A 22,888-nucleotide genomic window follows, 5' to 3' on the forward strand; every position below is an offset into this window, starting at 1 on the left:
GTAGCAAAGCGGGCGCTCGTGTGGTTCAGGTCTATGCCTTTCCATTTCTTGATCTCTTCCTCTCTGTCACTCTGTTTGCCGCAGGGCAGCCTGTCAGTCCTTTAGAGAACAGCAGGACAGTTTCTCAGAGTGTTCCGTGGACACCACCGAAGGCCAGCATGTCTACCCCTGTGCTGCAGAACACAAGCCCGCATTACGTTGCTTACAACTGATTGAACTTGATAACGCCACTGCAGTCAGCTGAGTGTCGCTGACTGAGTCACTGAGTGTCACTGAGTGTCACTGAGTGTCACTGAATCACTGAGTGTCGTCCCGACTAGTGCACATCATAGCTATCAACGCATTAGTATCCCGTAGGTGGGGCCTCTGATCCTTCCAGAAACTACAGTTTCTGGAACCTTTGTAGGCTGAAGAAGTCATTCATAAAGCAAAACAAAAACAAAAAGGCACGGTGCGGAAACCGGCGAGAAGTGGCCATCCCGTAGACATTTTACTGCCAAGTCGCTCGCTTTCACGGCCGTCCTGATAAGACGGCTCACGATGCAACGTGCGCCAACAACCGAACCACGTACTCTTGTACAGCAATGACGCTCTTTGTACCTGCGTACCCTACGTACCTGCGTGCCAAAAGAAGGAGATAATTCAAGGGTATTTGTCGCTTTACTTATCTGTATACCATGGCAACAAACCACAGTGGGACTTCTAGAAAAGAGACTCATTGCCCCCAGCGACGTCAACCTTTGGGCACGTACGGATCAACTAAACGCACGCCATCTCGAGCAATGTTTGCGGCCTTCATATTGAGCTTCGTCATCGCTTTCGCAGCCTGGTTCATCATGTAAGTACCCTTCCGATATTAGTACTACACACGAGTGGGACTACAATTAAATAATAAATAAATGTGCGTAAACTTCAGAAAGGTAATCAGCGGTGCTATATATTTGGTGGACGTTCATGATTGCATGGCAACTAGTACTGCAGTGATGGAACAAAAAAAGAACTAGTATAAAATAACAACGTACGTCTACTGTTTTCGTCTTTCATGTTAGTTCCTTCAGTCTTCCCTAATCACAATAGTGAGCGCAATACAATCATGAACACTGCTTAAGCTTGTTAAAAGCAGGTCATATTAGCAGGTTGGTGTGCTTTTGGCAGGTCTACAAGACATGGGTGTCATGTACTATGCATTGCTACATTGTTCATAGACATCAAGACACACAATTCACGACGTCATGCACCATGTGGCCTCGAATACCAGCATCTTACTGTAAGCCGATTCGCTTGCCTGTACCATCAGAAATTTACAAGGACAGTGGAGCCCAAATAACTTTTTTTTTTCTGGCGATATCACAGTGGTGAACCCGCGCGTCGGCACTTACTGGCTAATGGTGTTACCAGGAGCCGGTAGTGATTCGGTTGTACTTAACAAGAACAATGTCGCCACTAAAAAAAATCGATGGCATTTTCAGACAGCGCAAGAGGCGCCTTTCTTTCTTTCGAGATCTGGGGATTCCAGGACCTCCACCAAGCTTCATTTCTGGAAATCTCTCAGAACTTATTCACAAGGTAATGTCGCTGCGCCGAACAGCGCAGATCAATGCCTGCGTCACTGTTCCAACATGCTTCTGTTTGTGGGCTTTACATGCGAATAAATTTCTATGAACTCAGTATGTCTAGTTGTCCACGGTGATTTACCCAGCTAAGTGGCCGCTTACATACAATTACCTTGCTTTTGCAGCGTGCTGAAGCTATTGAAGGAGAGAGCCTAATAAATATCGCATTGAAGTAATTGCTAATAGCAATAGTGCTTTTGTGAGACCAGTCAAACTATCATTCTTGTCTGTCGTCCTTCATGTTTTTATTTTTATTTTACCGACGTTCCATATGTCTTTCGTAATTCTATGCCGACTATTCCATGACTATATTGAGCTAGCTAGAGTCTAATTCCCTTATCATATATTATTTAATGACCCACGTGAATACACGAAGTTATTATTGCTACTACTTGTGGCATTAGTATTAAAAAGGCTCACCCTAAAGCCTCCGTATTTTTTATGCCGAGCCAGGATATGTAACAGGCATTGCCTAGCCAGGGTATGTGTCCGTCGGGGGTGTGGGGTGGGGGTGTTGTTGCGTGGTTTCAGCCCCTAAATTTTTCTAATTTGCGTGTGTATATATACACGTACCCCCAGTTGCTCCACAAAAAAAATTTCTGGCTACTCCGCTGGTAAAAGGACGTTCCAGTAAGAACTTTTACAAAACGTCACCGTATTGATTTTATTGATTGATTGATTTTTGTAGTTGACTTTCTTTATACTCTGCGTGCTTTTCATTTCACCCATTTTCGCATAACTTCGATATTTGAGCACACATGTCAACTTTCGTTTTGCAAGGTTACGCCGCGTCCTGAGTTACTTCTCTGAACACAATGTGCAGTTTGTTTTTATCGTGGAGACTCATCCTAATGTTACGTTGTGCAGGGGGCAGCAGCTGCATTCAAAGAATGGATGGAAAAGTACGGAGACTTCGTGGGGTATGGAAGTTTTTAGAAAGCAGGCTTTTGGCCTCTGTATAGTTGAGTCATGGTGCGCCATATTTGATAGCGTTCACGTGGTAAGGCGCTTATTCAGTGTCCGTGTATACTTTATTTTCCTTGCAGTTTCTACAATGGTGCTTTTCCGGTTCTTATCGTGAAAGACCCCGAGCTAATCAAGAAGATCCAGATAAAGGATTTTGGCAACTTTCACAGTCGAGGAGTAAGTCCAATGCCAGCGTTTTATTGCCGCAGTTTCGCGGTGCTTGTAAGGCATAAAGTTTTTCTGTTTACGCATGTGAGGCTGATATCATAGGCTTCATTTGGCTTCGGTTATGAGCATCGTGACACCACAAAAAAAGAAACGACCAAGGACACGGGTCAGTTTACAACGCTTCGACCACACTGCCAAGTTCCAACATTATTTGAATTCAGAATGACACCCTCCAAAAATCCAATAAACATATAAAAAGACTCTTCAGTCACTCCTAATCACTTCCTGTGAAAATTTGAAAGTCTTCAGAGGCGACTAAAGCTTGCACTAAAGCTGAGCTGAGCTAAAGCTCGACTAAAGCTGAGCGGTATCGCATTTATTCAAGGTAATATGTCAAACAACAAGAGATTTGCAGAAGTGCTCTTCAGAAACATTCAAAGTTTGTCTTGATGACAGTGGCATTCTTGACCGTTAATAACGCATTTAAGCTTTGTTGCGCTTTGACGCCACAGTCTACACTTATTTGACTGTTGACTATGTTTGTCTTAAAGGTTACGTTACGTATGCTACGTTTTATTTTAACGTACCGTGTATATACATATATGCGATTCTTGACTATGTTGTCTTGACTGTTTTGTTATGTCTTTACATGACAATTCATCTACATGATGTATGACTACAGAACTTCATAGAAGGGGACATTATTCCTTGTTTTTATCTTGTTTTTTTTTAGACGTCATAGTGTCATGATATTTATACTGTGTGTGCTGCGGATTTGTGACGTTCGGAAATTTTGGACCATGCATGGTTCTACGTTCGACACGTCTAAGATCTGAGAAGTAGGCGGCGCCTTAGTTGCGCGCCATCATCTTCGAATATCATTTTAATAAAAAAAAAGAACTACGCCGACTAAAAATGAACCCATTAACGCAAATTACAGGTGTTGTCAGGTTTCGCACGAATACATCCCATCAACAAGCTGAATCTGGTCAACACGCCGGCTGACCGTTGGAAAGAGATGCGCAGTCTACTCACTCCTGCCTTCACAACGAGCAACATGAAGAAGGTAACCAGCCTCTAACCAACATTGACTAGCGTGGTTTTATGCAGAGCGAGGCATAGTTGATTAGGATATCAATATATTTTTGTCGAAATTTTGAGGAAATATTTTACCGCGTAGTACGCATGCAATAACTACAGGTTACTTTGAAAACATTGGCAACAGTTTTTTTTTTTTCGAATATTATCTGCATTTATGGCAGGTCGATTGAAATTTTGATGCTATATTTTTCATAATATTGTCTCAAAACTCCATATTTACCATATGACTAACTGAATTCTTTAAATGGCAGTCATCAGTCTGCAATCGACTTTGTAAGTGATCTCCTTACATACAGCAAACAAGCATATTTCGCGAAAGTTTCGGCTACTCCAGCTCTGTTACCATGTTATCGTTATTCCACGTCCTTCTATTATAGAAGATGACCCGGCATATGCACGCATACTAAAAAATCTAAATTCCTTAATGTGAGCGCCCTACTGCGACGTAGTTTCATTGTTTAAGACTGCACGAAATGAAGTGTCCTTGAATGCAAGCGACAACGGCACATCTTTTAATTTATCTGGATAATGATGCCACATTTTGTTGGTCTAGCATAAGACCGCATCACTCGCTCGATATATCACATTATCACCTCGAACATAGACACCATCATTGAATATTTCTCTAGCTGGACTCATCGGACAGTGGTCTCCTCACTCAAATAATTAAGTCAGTTGGCACAAAAAGTGGTCCCGGGATAGCAAAACAATGCTGCGCAATCTAATAAAGATTGCCAAGCGTCATGTGTTGTGCCCAAGGAGGTTTCCTTGGTTGTGCCCGATCATGAACTACGTCCTTGCCGTCATTAATAAGGACATCTCTTCACTTTCAGATGGCAAACCTAATGGACGCTTGCACGAACGAGTTCCTCGACGTCCTGAAATTTCTTCACACAGAGAACAAAGTCTTCGAGGCTCGCGAGCTGTTTCAGAGGCTGACTGCTGACGTTATCATTCGATCGGCGTTTGGCCTCAAGTCAGATCTGCAACTGAAGAAAGGAAGCAAGAGTACCACTGAGTCACTCTTTCAGGATAGTTTGCGGAGCTTCCAGCAATTTCGATGCGCGTGGATGAGCTACCTCACTTGTAAGTGTGTCGCTCACGACAGCCATACTTCGCTTAGTAACGACTAGCGTAGCACTGTTAAGCAAACCAAATCCATTTTGACCACTTGTATTTATCTATCTACCTTGTCGCCTACGTCTGGGTGCTATTGCGTTCGTCTCCTTATCTTGGTATATACTAAAATCGGCATGAGAGTATGAAGAACATGGCTGCAAAGTCATGGCACTAATAATATGACAAGCCTGTGGCGTACGTCATTCTTATTCCCGCAATCACGTGTGGCACATACCCGTGCAACAGGGCCCGTAATATCCGGGTATGCGCCACCAGGTGATTCACAGAGTATATCAACTCCGGAAAAGCTAGAATAGACTGAAATCTTAACGCGAAAGCGTTACGGAGTAAACGTCGCAGAAAATCCGGTGCCGGCATTGACGCCGTTGTCGAGCGAAAAACCCGATTGAAGGAAAGAATAATAATCACATCTGAAGACGTAATAAAACCCAGGCATTCTGCATAACAGTCTTCTAACAGTGTTCTAACAAAGAGCAACGCCAGTGCTTCAAATTTCTTGAGAAAAGACCCTACACAAGCTTCACGTCGGGGCCCCGCCAGTAGTGGTTGCAGTGTTTGCTACCCGCTTTGATAGCAATGTAATAAACATTGACTACGCAATATATAGTCAAGCGTTGCTTAAATACGCCGACGAACGCTGCCTATCATATGCACTTCATCGGGCCGTTCGCAACAAAACTTGCATCAAAGCTCTGACGTAAGCGCTGACTTTACGTCGGACCACGAGCTACCCTTTAAGCGCCAGTGTAGTCGACATGCCTGAGAAGCCCACGATGCAAGCACAACTACAAAACTTACAATGACATCGATCCACCTAATAGTAAAGATTGGCTAAAAGCGAGAAATCCGGCATCGGCTGGTATGCACTGACCTCTACGCATGAAATCGATTCCCACAATGCGTGGGATCGGCTGAAATTTTTTTAAAGACTTTCAAAACGGCCTGCTACGCTCTTTAGATGGCCCCTGCCGTTGAAGCATTACCACTGATTTTGTGGACATTCGACCGCTCGGGAAACCGTTGCATCTGCAAACAATACATGTTTGATGCCAGAGTTATCAACGCAACTGCGCTACTTGGAAGTGTGTACAGGGTCGACCACATCTAAGCTGAACACCTCATTAGTATTCAAACCGGTAAAACTAGAACGTTTCTTATACCTCACAAGTGCAATGCCCGTTATAGAACGTCTAATCATGGTGTCGACAAACACAGTAACGATTTTCCGAATTATGTATTAAACAGCAGCTTCAATGAGGTCTTGAATACTAATGAGGTGTTCAACTTAGATGTGGTCGACCCTGTACATTCACGCGGGCAATCTGAATGCGATGCTCGCTACTACAGGCGAGAAACAAAAGCTTCTGCAAACACACCTGTTTACAATATCCGGGTATAGGTATTGCAAGAGCTAGGCACCCGCAGCTCGCATTTTCTAAAGCGTTTATTTGTTGTCCCATAAGCTGTCGCGCATTGCATTCACGCATTTTTTAAAGCAGTCCAGCTTACCTTCCTTTGGTTTTTTCAACCTCACCTGACTCATGCTCATTCTTTCTCACAGCCTCCTTTCCAGAGTTCGCGCCTCTGTGGAAAGTCATACTTTCCTTCAAGGCGCGGTACAGCAAGACTGCCACCGACAACATCCTGGACGACATTACTCCAATTCTGCAGTTTCGCCGTAAAAACACTGAGGTACGCCAAATCCGTGAGAAAGTAACATACTTTATTCTCCCGTAAGACAGCAAAGTACGAACAGCAGCCAACTAGCGCAATAATAATTATAACAATAACAATAATCGTTGGGTTTACGTGCCGAAATTACGATACGATTATGAGGTACGCAGTAGTGGAGGGCGCCGGAAATTGTCACCACCTGGGGTTCTTTAACGTGCACATAAATTAAGGTACATAGGCCTCAAGCATTTCCGCCTCCATCGAAAATGTGGCGGTCACGGCCAGGATTCGATCCCGCGACCTTCGGGTCAGCAGTCGAGTGCCATAACCACTAGACCACCGCGGCGGGTAGCAAACTAGTTCAAGTAATTGATCTATTGAAGTGGAGATAGAGAGGTATAGCGATTTTATGCAAGAACAGCGCAAAATACAAACAGCGAATACACGGGGCATAGCGCTGTGTGCTGTGTGCTCACTTTTACGTATTTTGCATTGCTCTGCCATAATGCTCATGAACCAACCAAGGAGGCTTAAAAAAATGTTTTTAACCTTCTTCGGACCAAAATAGCCCACCAGAGAATCCTTCGGCATATAGATTGTTTAGCCTACTCGCAAAGAAGTGATTCAATATTCGCTGAGTTTGTCATCGAGCGGTACATTCTCTAGCTGCCCTCGGTAGCAGGCTCGAAGGCTGCGGGTTCAGTCCCGGCCGCGGCGGTCGAATTTCGATGGAGGCGAAACGCCAGAGGCCCGTGTACTGTGGCGATGTCAGAGCACGTTGTAAGGAACACCAGATGGTCGAAATTTCCGGAGCCCGCTTCTGCGACGTGCCTCATAATGTTATCGTGGTTATGGCACGTAAACCCTAATTATTATTATTATTATTATTATTTTAAATGCGAAGCATTTCTTAGCGAACTTCTGCGACTTTGACCGTATCTATCTATCTATCTATCTATCTATCTATCTATCTATCTATCTATCTAGCCGCCTACGACTTTGTGCTCTCCTGGTCGCTTGGTTAATCGAATGTGCACCAAAATTGGTATGGCGTAACATGACTGTATGACGAACATAAATGACAAGTCATAACATGAAAATCATGACACGAATGTCATGTAGAGCATGATTTAAATGCTACGCTCATGGTGCGCTGGCGGCCGTTTCGCTAGCTTGATATACACCAAAATTGGTATCTTGTGACGTGACTGTGTGACGAACATAAATAACACGAGTTAACATGAAAATCATGACACGCATGTCATGTACAGCATGACTTACGTGCCACGCTCATGGTGCGCTGGCGGCCGTTTCGCTAGCTTTATATACACCAAAATTGGTATCTTGCGACGTGACCGTGTGACGAACATAAATAACACGAGTTATCATGAAAATCATGACACGCATGTCATGTACAGCATGACTTACGTGCCACGCTCATGGGGCGCTGGCGGCCGTTTCGCTAGATTGATATGCACCGAAATTGGTATCTTGCGACGTCACCGTGTGAAGAACATAAATAACACGAGTTATCATGAAAATCATGACACGCATGTCATGTACAGCATGACTTACGTGCCACGCTCATGGGGCGCTGGCGGCCGTTTCGCTAGCTTGATATACACCAATATTGGTCTCTTACGACGTGACCGTGTGACGAACATAAATAACACGAGTTATCATGAAAATCATGACACGCATGTCATGTACAGCATGACTTACGTGCCACGCTCATGGTGCGCTGGCGGCTGTTTCGCTAGCTTGATATACACCAATATTGGTCTCTTACGACGTGACCGTGTGACGAACATAAATAACACGAGTTATCATGAAAATCATGACACGCATGTCATGTACAGCATGACTTACGTGCCACGCTCATGGGGCGCTGGCGTCAGTTTCGCTAGATTGATACACACCAAAATTGGTATCTTGCGACGTGACCGTGTGTCGAACATAAATAACACGAGTTATCATGAAAATCATGACACGCATGTCATGTACAGCGTGACTTACGTGCCACGCTCGTGGTGCGCTGGCGGCCGTTTCGCTAGCTTGATATACACCAATATTGGTCTCTTACGACGTGACCGTGTGACGAACATAAATAACACGAGTTATCATGAAAATCATGACACGCATGTCATGCACAGCATGACTTACGTGCCACGCTCATGGGGCGCTGGCGGCCGTTTCGCTAGATTGATACACACCAAAATTGGTATCTTGCGACGTGACCGTGTGACGAACATAAATAACACGAGTTATCATGAAAATCATGACACGCATGTCATGTACAGCATGACTTACTTGCCACGCTCACGGGGCGCTGGCGGCCGTTTCGCTAGCTCGATATACACCAATATTGGTCTCTTACGACGTGACCGTGTGACAAACATAAATAACACGAGTTATCATGAAAATCATGACACGCATGTCATGTACAGGATGACTTACGTGCCACGCTCACGGGGCGCTGGCGGCCGTATCGCTAGCTTGATATCCCCTTCAGGCGCGAATTATGATGTACTGTCTGCAAATGTCTCAAATTCGCACAACCTAATTCTAAGGCACTCAATACTGCATTCCAAGCAAGAAAATAAATTCATATGCTGTTTTTGCGAGTTTTGCTAATTAATCTTAATTAGAGAATAATTGAATATTTAATTACTCAGCCGTCAGTCATGTTCCATTTTTATACAAGAATAAGGAAATTGTTGGCCTAAAATACATGCGTAATTTGTTTTTGGCTGCGTTCATTTCGTGCGGAGAAAAATACTTATGACGTTGGTCCTGGAATGCGGCACGTCGAACAACCCGTCGAACATCGTAGTGCCTTCACCAAAGTGATCGGTTATGGTCATACTTAGCACATTGAGGTTAAGTCGAGACACGTTGACCATGCAGAAGGTTCAGTTGATGCTATGCGCAATGTATCTTGCCCTTTCTTTCCGACTAGTCCAAAAAACTGGCAAAAACAAGTTGCGTCCACATATGTGGACGTTGCGCCTGAAGGGGATATACACCAATATTGTTCTCTTACGACGTGACCGTGTGACGAACATGAATAACACGAGTTATCATGAAAATCGTGACACGCATGTCATGTACAGCATGACTTACGTGCCACGCTCATGGGGCGCTGGCGGCCGTTTCGCTAGATTAATATACACCAAAATTGGTATCTTGCGACGTGACCGTGTGACGAACATAAATAACACGAGTTATCATGAAAGTCATGACACGCATGTCATGTACAGCATGACTTACGTGCCACGCTCATGGCGCGCTGGTGGCTGTTTCGCTAGCTTGATCTACCCCGGAATTGGTCTTGCGCGATGTGACTGTGTGACGAACATAAATAATAGGAGTTAACATGAAAACCATGACACGCATTTTCCTCAATGCCATACAAGACGATGTATGCAGCTCTTTGCTGGCTGCTTCGCATTACATCGATTCCCACAATACGTGGGATCTGCCGGCTTTTATTATTATTATTATTATTATTATTATTATTATTATTATTATTATTATTATTATTATTATTATTATTATTATATTATTATTATATTATTATTATTATTATCTATTCTGCAGTTAGCACTGGAAATCCAAAGTAAGGCAGTTGTTCAGGGGAACAGGGAAGCTTGAAGAGATGAAAATTCATGAACAATGAGGTGTCGCCGAAGCCGACGTTTCGACAAGCAGACTTGTCTTCTTTCAGGCTCTTTCAGCTTTGAAGAAGAGAAGTCCGCTTGTGGAAACGTCGGCTCCAGCGACACCCCTCACAAATTTTTCATCTTGCCAGTTAGCGTTGGGCCATTCGCACGCATGTTATGTGCAGAAAGGTCCACTCTTAAAGGGAAGACTTGCGTGCAGGGCTTGTTTGGATTTGGCTCTCTTGCAAAGGCATAGTGGCTTAGAATTGCGTAAGACTACTGGTGGTTGACAGTTGTGACTCCTTTTGACAGACTAGTGCCGCGCACGAGCAATGCTTTCACATTCACTCGCAGTTAGATGGCCAGCAATATGAAAGCTGCTCACTAGAGTCTTCCCTTCAAGTGTGCACCGTATATACTGTACATTCGTTGGCGTTATGATAGTAGTCAGCTCGGTGACAAATTGCTTATTATGTGTAACGGCTGCTTTTTTATTGTCGGTCGATATGGATTTGTTCATGCGTACAAAAAACAACACGTAATAATTTATGCAGACGAAAAGCACTTTCGCAGTCTCAAGACGCCCTTACAATGAATATGAATAATCATCTCTCTCTCAGGTGACTAGGAACGATATTTTACAACTGATGCTTAACGCCGAAGTTGAAGAAGGAGCACCCGTCAGCGTACACTCGCTGGCAATAGACTACGACGCGGACTCAACGTCCGAAAGTGAGGAAGTAATTTTATATTATGGAGAATGACATAATGGCTCTTCATTCTACAGACTTGTTCACTGATGTTTACTAAACTTTTCTCATAATTTCCGTTCTAGAGAACGAGCCAACTAAGGTTGGCAAGAACAAGAAGAAACGCTTCCTCACCAACGAGGAAATCTTGTCCAATGGTCTGGTTTTCTTCATAGCAGGGTATGAAAAACGTTTACCTTCTAAGGCACCTAGTATCATAAGCGTATGTCCTTATCACTGCAGGTCTAGCCCAGCCAAGTGCGGTGGTAGCCATACAGCAGCTTGACGATATTTTCATATTTTTTGTGCTTCATGTAGCGATACCAGAGACTTGCTTCAGTCAATATTGGAGCCGTAAAAAGTAGCCCAGTTGTCGACCTTCCTACAGAAGTAATCAAATAATTGTGTTCGCACATGGTCTTTAATTTTAACAGCGGAGTTCTTTAAGCCGGCCGCAAAATCTTTGGTGTGCGCAGAAAACCACAGGTGGGTCTGCGCCACAGGAATTGGGCAAGCCCATCTGCCGAGTACAGCCGGTGCGAGCGTTAAACGAAAACTATGCTCGGCGAAGTGGAGCACGTGAAACGCGTGTAAAAGAGAGAGAAAGAAAGATAAAATAGAGATAGAGAGAGAGAGAGAGAAAAAGAGAGAAAGCGATAGAAAAAGAGAGAAAGAGGTAGAAAGAAACAGACATGAAGAAAATGTAGAAAAACCAGAGCAAGAGAGCAAAAGAAAGAAAGATATAGAACGAAAGAAATTGAAGGCAATTGGTATCAAAAATAGGTACAAGAAACAGAGAGAAAGAGAAAGTACTAAAGGAAAGAAAGAAAATAATAAAGAGAAACAAGGAAGGCCACCCACCTCCGCTCTTCTTGAGGCTTGACACACCTAATGCGAAGCTGCCGTAAATTTTTTTTATGTAAAAACACTTCGAGATCAGCGTTAATTTTCTCTCTTAGTGTTAAGTTTCATGCAGCCCAACGTTCTTTTGCTGCAAAAGTAAGTACGTCCTTGTAACTGATTTTCTGGTCGCTTGAGCTGGTTGCTGATTCCGATTACTGCAATGGTCACTTCTTTGGTACAAATTCTAGATTTGAGACAACGGGTACAGCAATGTCCTTCATGGCCTACCTGCTTGCGAAGCACCCGGATATTCAAGACCGACTCCGCGAGGAAATCCTGGCTGTCCTGGAAAGAGATGTATGAACTTGTGCAATCTAAATATGCAGTCATATGCCTAATATTAGATTAGCACAATACGCAATCCGGCGAGCATAATATCTCTCTTTCACATCGCAAGCACCGATTTGATCGTATCGCAATTCATTTGCAGGGAGCGTTCACGTACGATAACGTTTTTGGTATCAAGTACTTGGATCAAGTCATATCGGAATCTCTGCGCTACTATTCGCCTGTTGTGGGGTGAGTGAATGTTTTGGCGGGTAGTATTTGCTGCATTTTGCACACTCCTTTATAAAGGTTTCTACTGTGTAGAAACCTTTATTAAGGAGCGTGCAAAATACCCCCTCCCTCCCCCCCTGGCTACGCAAGTGTTGTACATTATAAAACAGTGTCGTTGTACGAGCAGTTCATTGTACTTTACATCACGTAACAGTTGAATTTTCGAGGAAAGGTAAAGTGACCGTCTCGCTTCTCAGTGGACGCTTTAACCGTGTCGTGATGAAAGGAACTCCTGAATGCGTAATATTGAGACAGGAGCAGAAATGTAACTTAGAAAAGGGTACTGGTTTGGGCTGCGTTCCTGGCTTACAGCGTACAAGGGCACACACAAAGAGCAGACCAGACGACACGCCTGGTCTCCTCTATTTCCTTGTCCTTTCGCGCTGTAAACTATGAACGTAATCCAACTCTCCCAATTTTCTATCCTCGTTCGTTCTGGGCTAGTTAGTCTATTTATTCCGGTCCTACGCTCTTGAGAGGAGTGCCAATAACCGGACCATGAGGAGCGGTAAGGTTGCACTGCTCGCGGAGGCCATAAGGAGCAGCGTTGACGTCAGCGCTGGGGCATAAAGTGCTTGAACGTGCGCTCGCTCTTGGGGTACTTGCGATAGCTTCGGTGCCGTGTACTAATGGCGGGTGCGCTACATGGCACCAATGGGGCCTGTACGTCAAGTGGGGCTAGACACTGGTGGGAGGCCACGCAAGAGAAGGGCAGAGATCACGGTGACCAAAGCTCGGCATGCCGAGGCCATGCGGCGTGCCGAAGACTTAAAATTCAAAGGAAAAGTCTACTAGAAGAACCCCTTCGAAAGATGGTTTTGAATTTGTCGCTTCCGGTGGTTGTTTCATTCGGTGCTACCGTACTTGGTTTTAGCCACAGGAGCGTTTTCGACGCTGTATGCAATTTCCTACGAGAGACTAAAAGAATTGAATGTTAAGTGCAACACAATTCAGTTTCTTTTTCGAAAGTTTCTTTCCTTAATCACAGCCATTCGTTTATCTATATACAAGTATGTTTCTAATAACTTCTCTAAAGCTTTTTTTTTTTGCTGAATTTCACTTCGTTACATCTATAGTGAGTTAAAGTGAAACTTCTCGTTTTAAACTATTTCCTTAAGCAAGTTTATTGATCAAGGCACTGTCTGATTCAAGACCGATTCCCCGAAGTGGGTTAGCCAAGTGTCCGAGGAACAACAACAATCATACGGCGAAAGCGATGCGGGAAAGCAGACCTGCTGGTACAGCAGTCTGAGGTCAATAAACAGCGGCGGACTGTGGACCCGGATTTCAGATCCAGGGAGGCCGAGGCGATAGCACGTGCCAGAACAATGACAAGGCGATCGTACTTTGGACAAAAAAGGAGTGCTTTCTCATGGGAATTAGTTCATTGTGTGACTCAAGAGGATGACAAGCGAACGAGAAAGCAACACGAGTGGAGCCCGATAACGCTATCGCGTTCCACTCGTACATGCGATGCCCAAGTCCTCTAAGTTTTCTAACCCTTCAAGTTTCATATTTTTGAAAAGCACTGATGAGAAAAACTTTGGATACATTTTCATTCTTACGAGTGAACATATACATTTCCCGGGTTCCTTTTTGTTTCCTCGTCCCACAGGTTCACGACGAGAAGATGTTCCCGCGATTACACGCACAATGGTACCACTATACCTGCTGGAACCAGTGTTCTTATTCCAGGCTACCACATGAGCCATGACCCAACGTTCTGGGAAGAACCGGAAAAGTTTGATCCTGACCGGTATTATTTTTTGTTTATTTGGTTTACATTACGGCAACAGCCGGTTAATATGTAACAAAGAGCTCCCAGGGCTCGCCTTTACGCATTCGCCTAAAGAACTCGAAGGCGAACTCCATCTTCCTTTTTCTTCTTATTTCATGTATTGGTCCACCACCTCCTACCCTTTCGTTCGCAAGCTTTCTGCACCTAACGTGATTTTGTACTGCTTCCAGTATCGGAAACCGAAACGGTGGTTGAGTGGTTATGGTGCTCGACTGCTGACCCGTCATAGGTCGTGGGATCAAATCCCGGACCCGCCGGCCGCATTTTTGATGGAGGCGAAAATGCTTGAGGACCCGTGCACTTAGATTTAGAGGCACGTTAAAGAACCTAAGGGGGTCGAAATTTCGGGAGCCCTCTACCACGGCGTCTCTCATAATCATATCCTTGTTTTGGGACGTTAAAGCCCAAGAATTATTATTTTCAAGGATCGGAGGCATTGCAAGCTTTCGGCATCTCATCTGGTTTTGCTCTGCCTCCGTGACTGGCCCGCCTTCGACCACGGGATGATGTCATGCGATAACTTCATCATTTTACGTCACATTGTGTGACGTCATAGTGACGTGATGATGACGTAACGAGATTTCACAATGTGTAACGCCCTGATGGTGACGTCACATGATGACGTCATAATATGATGATGGTTTTTTGCATCACTCTTGTTGATGCCGCCGACGTCGACGGCCAAATTTTGTGTGTGATGTGGCATCTAAGGCTTTCTCTTAAAGGGCCCCTCACCAGGTTTGACAATTTTGAGCTAACGAGCGCAATGCATACACTGTGCGTTCACGATCACGTCTGCCAAAATTTGCAACGCTACGCGCCGCGGAAATGGGTCAAATTTCAAGGTGAACGCTGCTTGTCCTTCCTTTCGCGGGCGCGCGCTTTAGAGAATGAGGGGATGACGTACATGAGAAAATGGCCCTACGTAGATGATAGTGCTGTCACGTCGCTCCTCTACGTACACGAATGTGCTCTGACGTCGCCAACAGTAGCACGTGACACTGCGATAATTATTTGACGCGACATGTGTAGTTTGTGTAATTTCTTGCTTGAATAGATTAATAAAACATGAGAAATATAATGAGACACACAATGGGAATGTGTGCGTCTTTCTCATTTTTTTTTTCGTGAATTGCAGCGAGATGAGGGGCTAATGTGCCTCACTTTCCCATGCGTTCGTGTCCACGCGGTTAGCGCATTGAGCAGACGCCAGCCCTGGAAACGAAAGTAATGTTCAGGCGCGTTCGAGCACTCATTATTCTCAATTATTCTACCGCGTCCAAGTAAACGTTAATGCGGCACTGGCTCACGATACCGCCACTCTCGTGCCCGTACAAATGTCTCAGCTTTCATGCCCGTCCCGCAGAAACAGTCAGTACACCACAGAGAACGCCGACAAAACGCCCACGGCCGCTACATAAAAAAAAAAAAGGTAGCGGCCGTGCTACGCCGCTCGCGTGCTCGGGCTGGCTCGGACACGTCATGCGCACGTGACCATGCATGCGCATGATGTGTTCATGGGTATGTGTCAAGTGAAGAGGGCAGGGAAGGGATTTGGCTTGAGAGAGTGATTCGTGAAAGAAATGAAAAGGGGCGCTATTTTCTGCCTCCCGTCGCGGGGGCACGGCTCAGCGCCCTTAGGAATGGGGAAGGGGAAGTAAAGATGATAGAAGAAAGGAAGATAGAAGGAGTGATTAGCGTGGCAAGTGTGTCTTGTCCACGAAGGCGGGAGCACGAAGCCAAAGGGCTCGTCTATAAGGTGGCGAGGTCCGCAGAAGCCGCAAACTCGAGGAAGGCTCGCAGGGCTTGCAGCTTTGAACGTGCAGGAAAGAGAAAGTCCTCCACCGTTGTGGCAGGGAGCCCGAGCAGGCGATAGCGGCGCACCATCAAGCGTCGTTCAGCGGCCAGGGCAGGGCAGGCGCAAATTATATGGTCCAAAGTTTCGTCGTCACCGCATCTGCGGCACGCAGGCGATGAGCAGCGACCCTTGGAAAACATGCGTGCCGCAGGCCAAGCACTGCCGGTCCGCAGGCGAAGCAGTAGCCACCGCTCGCGTCTCTCCAGGCCGGTCTCTGGTAGGGGTGGCGGTGGTTTGCCGCTTGCCACGCGCGTGTCAAGGCTACACGGGGCGAGTGGCAAGGGTTTGAAGCTCGCCTCCTCGCATCGTGGTTTCACGCCGCTACAAATTATTGTTTTTCTCAGCTCGTAATGAACCGATTTGAAAAATGCTTGCGGCATACTGCTCTTCATTCGGCACACAACAACTTCCAGCGTCTAACTAAAACTTGCTATGTGGCCTGGTGAGGTAAGGAATGAAAGCACTTCCCCCAGAACCGCGGCGCCTCGGCCACTCACTTACGTAAGGGAGTCGTAAAAACTGTTCTCCGTTCGTACCATATGTACTTTTTTCCCTGCTACTGTAAATACTGCGCATATGGGGAATTAAACGACCGTCGTTCCGTCCTGATATATGGCGCTAGGCGAAGCGGTGATTCAGAATTAGGGATGAAATTCGTCAAGACGTTAACGCTTTAGATATAAAACCAGTGACACCAGTGTGCGTCTCTATGGGAAAATCAATTACGGGAAACACGTGAAGAGCGATGGGCGTCATACTTCATGCCAATAGATTATATGCGAGTTTGGTATCGGCAGAAACTCCATTTAAGTACGAAAAATGTACATAGTCCGCTTTTAGATGCGAAGCATCTCATGGCAGAGTTCAATCCGGTGGTGGTGGTGGTGGTGTGCGGCGTGAGCACCCTTACTACGCATGCGCATCCTCCTCCCCCTCCTCTCCTACGTTCCCCCCTCCCACATGCCTCATTATCTCCTTCGCAGCGCCGCGATGAGCGCCAGCGCATGCGCGTCCCCTCCCCTCTTTCTCTCCTCTTCTACGCTGTCCCCCCCCCCTAAAGCCCCTCCATGAGTTTTCCGCCGACCAGGTTAAAGGAGTACTGGCACAATTTTGAAGTGCAGCAAAACGGACGTTTTTGGTTTCCTTGGCATGTAGTGTTAACGCTCTCCCCACACCGCATCCGGGAAACACGTATAAATATTTAAGTTTGATTTTAAAGTTTTCATCTCCCAGCATCTGCAAGGCAGCTTCACCGCATGGAGAGCCCTATGACGTTTAAAGTCAGCTCACTTGGTTTGCGAAGTCTGGGTTCTGCATGCAGCCTAAATCACAGAAATCGCTGTCGGAGGCACTGGACGACAGTTCACTCATCATGAACCACGTTCGACTGACAGCAAAGGACAGCAGGTGCATATTTCGTGGGTTGCAGTCTGCCTCTGACGTCACGGGCAGACTTGACACGTCACTATGAAGCCGCCCCCTCGAAACCGAAACCGAAACTGCTGGTTGAAAGAAGCGGTATTAAAAATATATGCAATGCATCCCCAGGCCCCACGACACTCTTTTTAGGGTTCTCGACACCCGTGCTTTCATTTAGAGCAACAACCCTAAAAATTTTAAAATTCATGTCAGTACTCCTTTAAGTAGCGCCAACTCGCCCTCTCCCTCTACCTTTGAACCGGATCTGCCGCAGCGGAAGCGGACGTGCCGCCATGATGTTTCCCGGTTGCACCCTCCCCCACCCCCCGCCTCCGCCTGATTGTCCTGCCGCTCGGCTGTCTCCGCAACCTTCCTGCCGGCGGAGGATAGGTCGTGATTTTGCTTTAATGGAGCTTTGATGTACATCGATCTCGCTAAATGCACACACTAGGTGATGTAGCTAAGCGTCTAGGAGATCAATGGGAACTGCAGCTGTGCGTATGTGATGCGTGCGCGGGTATTGCAACTGCACGAGTGCGTCTCGCCCGATGGAAGGACCTCCTTGATATGTGTGTTGTGTGAAGTTTCGTGCGATGCACCGAAAATGTGGCTTCGCCGTGCGGCTACGACGTCGATGCGGCGAAAAGGCGGGCATTGCAACTGCCCAAGTGCATCTCGCCCGATGGAAGGACCTCCTTGATATGTGTGTTGTGTGAAGTTTCGTGCGATGCACCGAAAATGTGCCTTCGTCATGCGGCGAAAAGGCGAGCCGAATGAAAGAATGCGAGCTTCAGTGTGCGAGCTTGGTGTGAAGTTAAGCTCGCTTGGTCTGCCTGAAGTGACTTAAACGCCTTCCTGCAACGTCATACTGGTGTGAATGCTCATAGACTGGGCATTGTGACCGATTAATATAATCGTTTTGCAATGTAAAGTTCGAACATCTCTGTTCCACGGCTGCTTCTTCAGACGTCGGTCAAGCGTCGATGAAGGACCCTCCTTTGCGTCTGTTGCCCCATCTACGCCATGCAGTCATCGAACGCGAGGTTTGCGTGTGTCGTAGACAGAATGAACAATTCCGCTACTCACCCCACTGGTTCACTAGAAGTTAACAGTGGACCACACGGGCGGAATATTTATACTGCGCGGGAAGGTAGGTTTGCGAGGCGGCACGCATGCACATTATATGTATGAAATTCTGCTTTTGCACATGTGTATGAAGCGCTACGTGGTGCTCAGTGCCGACTTCTTTGGCTGGATGTTTTGTCGTCCAATGCGCTGCAGCCAGACGGCTGTTCTCTCTTCATCATACTTACCAAGGGGTAAAGAAAAGAGAGATTTGCCGGTATTCCATCGCGTCGGACAGCCTGGTGCGCAGCAGCGAGGCGGCATCCCTAGCGACGCAGAAACACCGAGCGAAAATTCCCTCGGCGGCAGAGGTAAAGATATTCTAGTTCACTGTAGCAGAGGAAAATAATTGCTGTCTCGCGTGTGTGGAAACAAGATGGAAGGAAAAAGCGGAAGGAGGTGGCCCAATAACTTCCTTCCGGAAACTCCGGAACCGGAACTAGGCGGCGGCGGCGGAACAATGCTTGGCGCTACTTAAAAAAGCGGCAGTAGACGTGATGGAGGGGCTTTACACCCCCCCCCCCTCTCGCGCGCCGGTCGACCGCGTTCCCCGCTTGCCCTGTGAGAATTAACGGCCAGGCTAGAGGGAAGACACGACCAAGGAACGCCAACGGAACGCGATCGCGCAAGTGCCCCGGCCTTGCATTGCCTCATGGTCCCCTTTAACGGGAGGTGGTGTAATTTTTATTTGTGCTTTCTGCTTTACCATGTAGTGTGCATATGTATACCTAGCTTTTTGTAACAAATTCTTTGTATCTCTGTGTAAATGTGCGAAACATCAGTTGTACGCGTTGCCTCCGTGTCATTTCATGTGTTGATTATGTCCATGCAACTGAAGTCTGTTTTGTCACTCGTAAACGTATGTTTATCAAGCAAACGTTATGTTGAATTGTTATTAGATGTGTAGCAGCTCTTTCACTAGCCTGTGTAACGCTGTCCATCCGTCCGCACAAACGCGAGGCAACGCGCTTCCCTCGGCGCAGGTGTTGGAGCGGTGCCAAGTTGGTCACGCCGCAGCTGGGCGTTGACGCCACGCACCCCTCGCACGCTTCCCTCGCCGGTGCGCGCGTACGTCACTCTCTCCCTCACCCGCCGGAGCGCCGCAGCTGCCGGCTTCAACTCCCGCTCGTCTCCCATGTCTGCGTTTCAAACAAACGTTTACACCAGTAAACGCTACACCGAGTTTCGCTTCAAACGAATCTTCCAGCGCTCACCGCAGCACCCGTGTTAGCGCCGTTCAACCCGTGACGCTACCCGTGTTGATGTTAACCGTCTGTGATATAATACATTTTTCTAAACACACACTGAAGTGGGACGGCACACTGCTCTCCCATAGTAGAATAAATATAGTACATCATCCACATTTTCTTCTAAACGCAAGCACACAAAAACGGGGAATAAGTCTGCAGCCGTTTCTCTCACTGACGTTGGACGGTTACAGCAGTAAATTCGATGCTGCCACATTTAAGCCACTGCGGCGCTCAGTGAAAATAGTGCCTTGAGCTAGCGAGCCCGGGGACGCGGGTTCGATTCTCGGACGCAGTCGCCACATTCCGACGGCGCTGGAATGCATGAACCTTCGTGCGTTATGCTTCGTGTGCATTGCAAGAAACGGCTTCTATTAACTTAATCTAGCACACTCCACTCTGGCGTTTCTTATAGCCAAATCAGAAAGTTCAGGACGGTTAGCTCCTTAACTATTATCAATTTTAACAACTTCGCAGATGTTTGAGGGACCTTTTATAAGAATCATACGATCTGCGTCCAAGGTGCTAGGCTAACGTAACTAGATATTTTGGCAATGGTTTCCTGCGTATCAGTATCTACGTTACATTATATTTTTACGCTGGTTTCCGTGCGCGTATTGAGTTTCATGGGAATATTAAATAATAATAATAATAATAATAATAATAATAATAATAATAATAATAATAATAATAATAATAATAATAATAATAATATCAGGAGTTTTACCACCCAAAACCACCGTACGATTGGGAGACACGCTGTAGTGGAGGGCTCCGGAAATTTCGACCATCTGGTGTTCTTTAAACTGCCCTGACATCGTACAGTACAAAGGCCTCTAGCATTTCGCCTCCATCGAAATGCGACTGCCGCGGCCAACATCGAACCCGCGACCCTCGGGTCAGCAGCCGAACACGTTAACCGCTGCACCACCGAAGCGGACTCGTGTGAAAGTTATTTCGTCTAAGCAGAAGCACGTGAGGAAAATAAAATTAAATCTGCTTTAGACACACCGAATACATCATTTGTTTATAAACACGCCACAAGCTCACCCACATTAGAATAGCCCTGCCTGCCGAGTCGATTTGGTGACCCTTTCTACTTATGATCTTTCATGCGAGAACGAAGTGCTTAGTTGACTTTATTAGGTCGAAAGTCTTGGATGCCTTAACATCTAAGGCTAAGCGCGGAGCTGGTCGTGGAGGCCACGCCTCAACAAACAGGATAGTTAACCGTCGGCCTCAACACGAGTGATGCAAAAAATTATGTGATGACGTCACCTCAGGATCTCCTCATGGCGCCACAGATCGACGAAGTTTGTGATGTCATCATGTCATCATAGTGGCGTCTCATGGTGACGTCAACACACTACATCGTCGCTTGGTCACAGGTGAGCCGATCCCGGAGGCACGTGAGGTACAGCAAGCTAGAAATGCTTCCGATCTCGGAGGCACTCAACACTACGCTAGACGCAGAAAGCTTTCCGGCGCGGGAGGATCAATGCAATAGAATGGGAAGAAAAAGAAAAAAAGGCGACGTCTTTCACGTTCGAGTCATCCAAGGCGAATGCCCATAAGGGACCCTGTGAGTTTTTCTGCACCTGCAAGTGTTGATTCGTTACTTTGACCTTGCTTCAGGTTCAGCAACGGCAAAAAGGGACAAGTCGACCCAATGGTATACCAGCCATTCGGACAGGGACCCCGTAACTGTATTGGTATGCGCTTCGCTCAATTGGAGATGAAATTGACCATGGCAAAAACTCTGGCCAAATACAAGTTTGTGCTGGACGATCGTCATGTCAACGTGAGTTTAACATTTTTATTTATTTATTTATTTATTTATTTATTTATTTATTTATTTATTTATTTATTTATTTATTTATTTATTTATTTATTTATTTATTTATTTATACTGCAATCACCAAGCGAATTTTACCAGGTAGACGTACAATATAGCTGGGCACAAATGTATACAGGCAACCGAACAAAGCAACATGGAATACATTGCTTGGGCTATTCTTGGCAGACTAGGCGACCCGCCTTGTAGAGATTAGCTGTCATGATGTGCGCAATTATTCAATTAATCATGTATGCAAGGATACTCCTGCATTGAGCCCTAAAATTTTTCAGCACAGACATTTAGGTTTGGTAAGCCCGCATTTATTTTGCATATTAGCAATATTTTAAGAGACAAAATTTTCATGACACTTTGTTGGTTTCGTTAAGTTTCTCCAAGACAGCCAGTTGTAGGTATATTTCTTGTCAAGTTGCAGAGCCTAATACACAGGGGTGTTGGAAATGTCCTAATAAAAAATTGCTTTGTTTCAATCGCAGGAAAAAAGCTTGGAGATTGGATCTTCTTTCATCTTTGCCTACCCTCAGGGTGGAATTTGGCTCAAGATTGAAGAATGCCTGTAACTACGCGTTCAATACACGTATTATTGTCATCCATTTCAGAAGGTCTGGGAAACACGCATGAACAAAATAAAAATGATCCCAAAAGTCATCGCGAAGGAGAGGAGAAACATCTGGCGTCTTTCGTTAAGCAGCTGGCGTCTTTTCGTTTTGCTTTAGAAACATCTGGCGTACGTCTTTTCGTTTTGCTTTTAGAAAACATCTGGCGTCTTTCGTTGGTTTATTTCATCAATCAACGGCGTTTGGAACAAAATTTTTATTTAATCACGCACAGGAGAAATCTTACCAGGCACTACCTTGGAGGTAAACAATGGCTGCTAATGGGAATGAGAGACAGAAGAAGTCGGCTTTTAGCTAGCACTTACACTTCTACTTCTACTAACGTTTCCTACTGGACATGCCAATGGCTGCTAATGAGGAATGAGAGACAGAAGAATTCGGCTTTTAGTTAACGCGCACGCTGCGAATTTTTTATTGTTCAACAACGCACAGGAG

The 22,888-nt window shown here is 45.8% G+C and overlaps 1 protein-coding gene across 1 annotated transcript; it reads left to right on the plus strand.

Moving 5' to 3' along the window:
• Window positions 1-629: 629 nt before the first annotated feature.
• On the plus strand, window positions 630-22,512 carry LOC119400362 (cytochrome P450 3A4). Its single transcript, XM_037667375.2, has 14 exons — window positions 630-838; window positions 1,470-1,566; window positions 2,481-2,533; window positions 2,660-2,756; window positions 3,688-3,813; window positions 4,682-4,934; window positions 6,550-6,680; window positions 10,945-11,056; window positions 11,160-11,253; window positions 12,165-12,273; window positions 12,407-12,495; window positions 14,150-14,290; window positions 21,617-21,782; window positions 22,313-22,512. Exons 1-14 carry the CDS (start codon window positions 678-680, stop codon window positions 22,394-22,396), a joined length of 1,713 nt encoding a protein of 570 aa, XP_037523303.1. The 5' UTR covers window positions 630-677; the 3' UTR covers window positions 22,397-22,512.
• Window positions 22,513-22,888: the final 376 nt, after the last annotated feature.

Source organism: Rhipicephalus sanguineus, chromosome 7, assembly GCF_013339695.2.
Source record: "Rhipicephalus sanguineus isolate Rsan-2018 chromosome 7, BIME_Rsan_1.4, whole genome shotgun sequence".
Classification (NCBI taxonomy): domain Eukaryota; kingdom Metazoa; phylum Arthropoda; class Arachnida; order Ixodida; family Ixodidae; genus Rhipicephalus; species Rhipicephalus sanguineus.

Bases quoted from the DNA above. Each gene is read 5' to 3' on its own strand.
- LOC119400362 (XM_037667375.2), top strand. From the start codon at position 678: ATGGCAACAAACCACAGTGGGACTTCTAGAAAAGAGACTCATTGCCCC. The intron at 3,814-4,681 runs GTAACCAGCCTC...CTTCACTTTCAG, and splicing joins CAACGAGCAACATGAAGAAG to ATGGCAAACCTAATGGACGC. The intron at 21,783-22,312 runs GTGAGTTTAACA...TTTCAATCGCAG, and splicing joins TGGACGATCGTCATGTCAAC to GAAAAAAGCTTGGAGATTGG.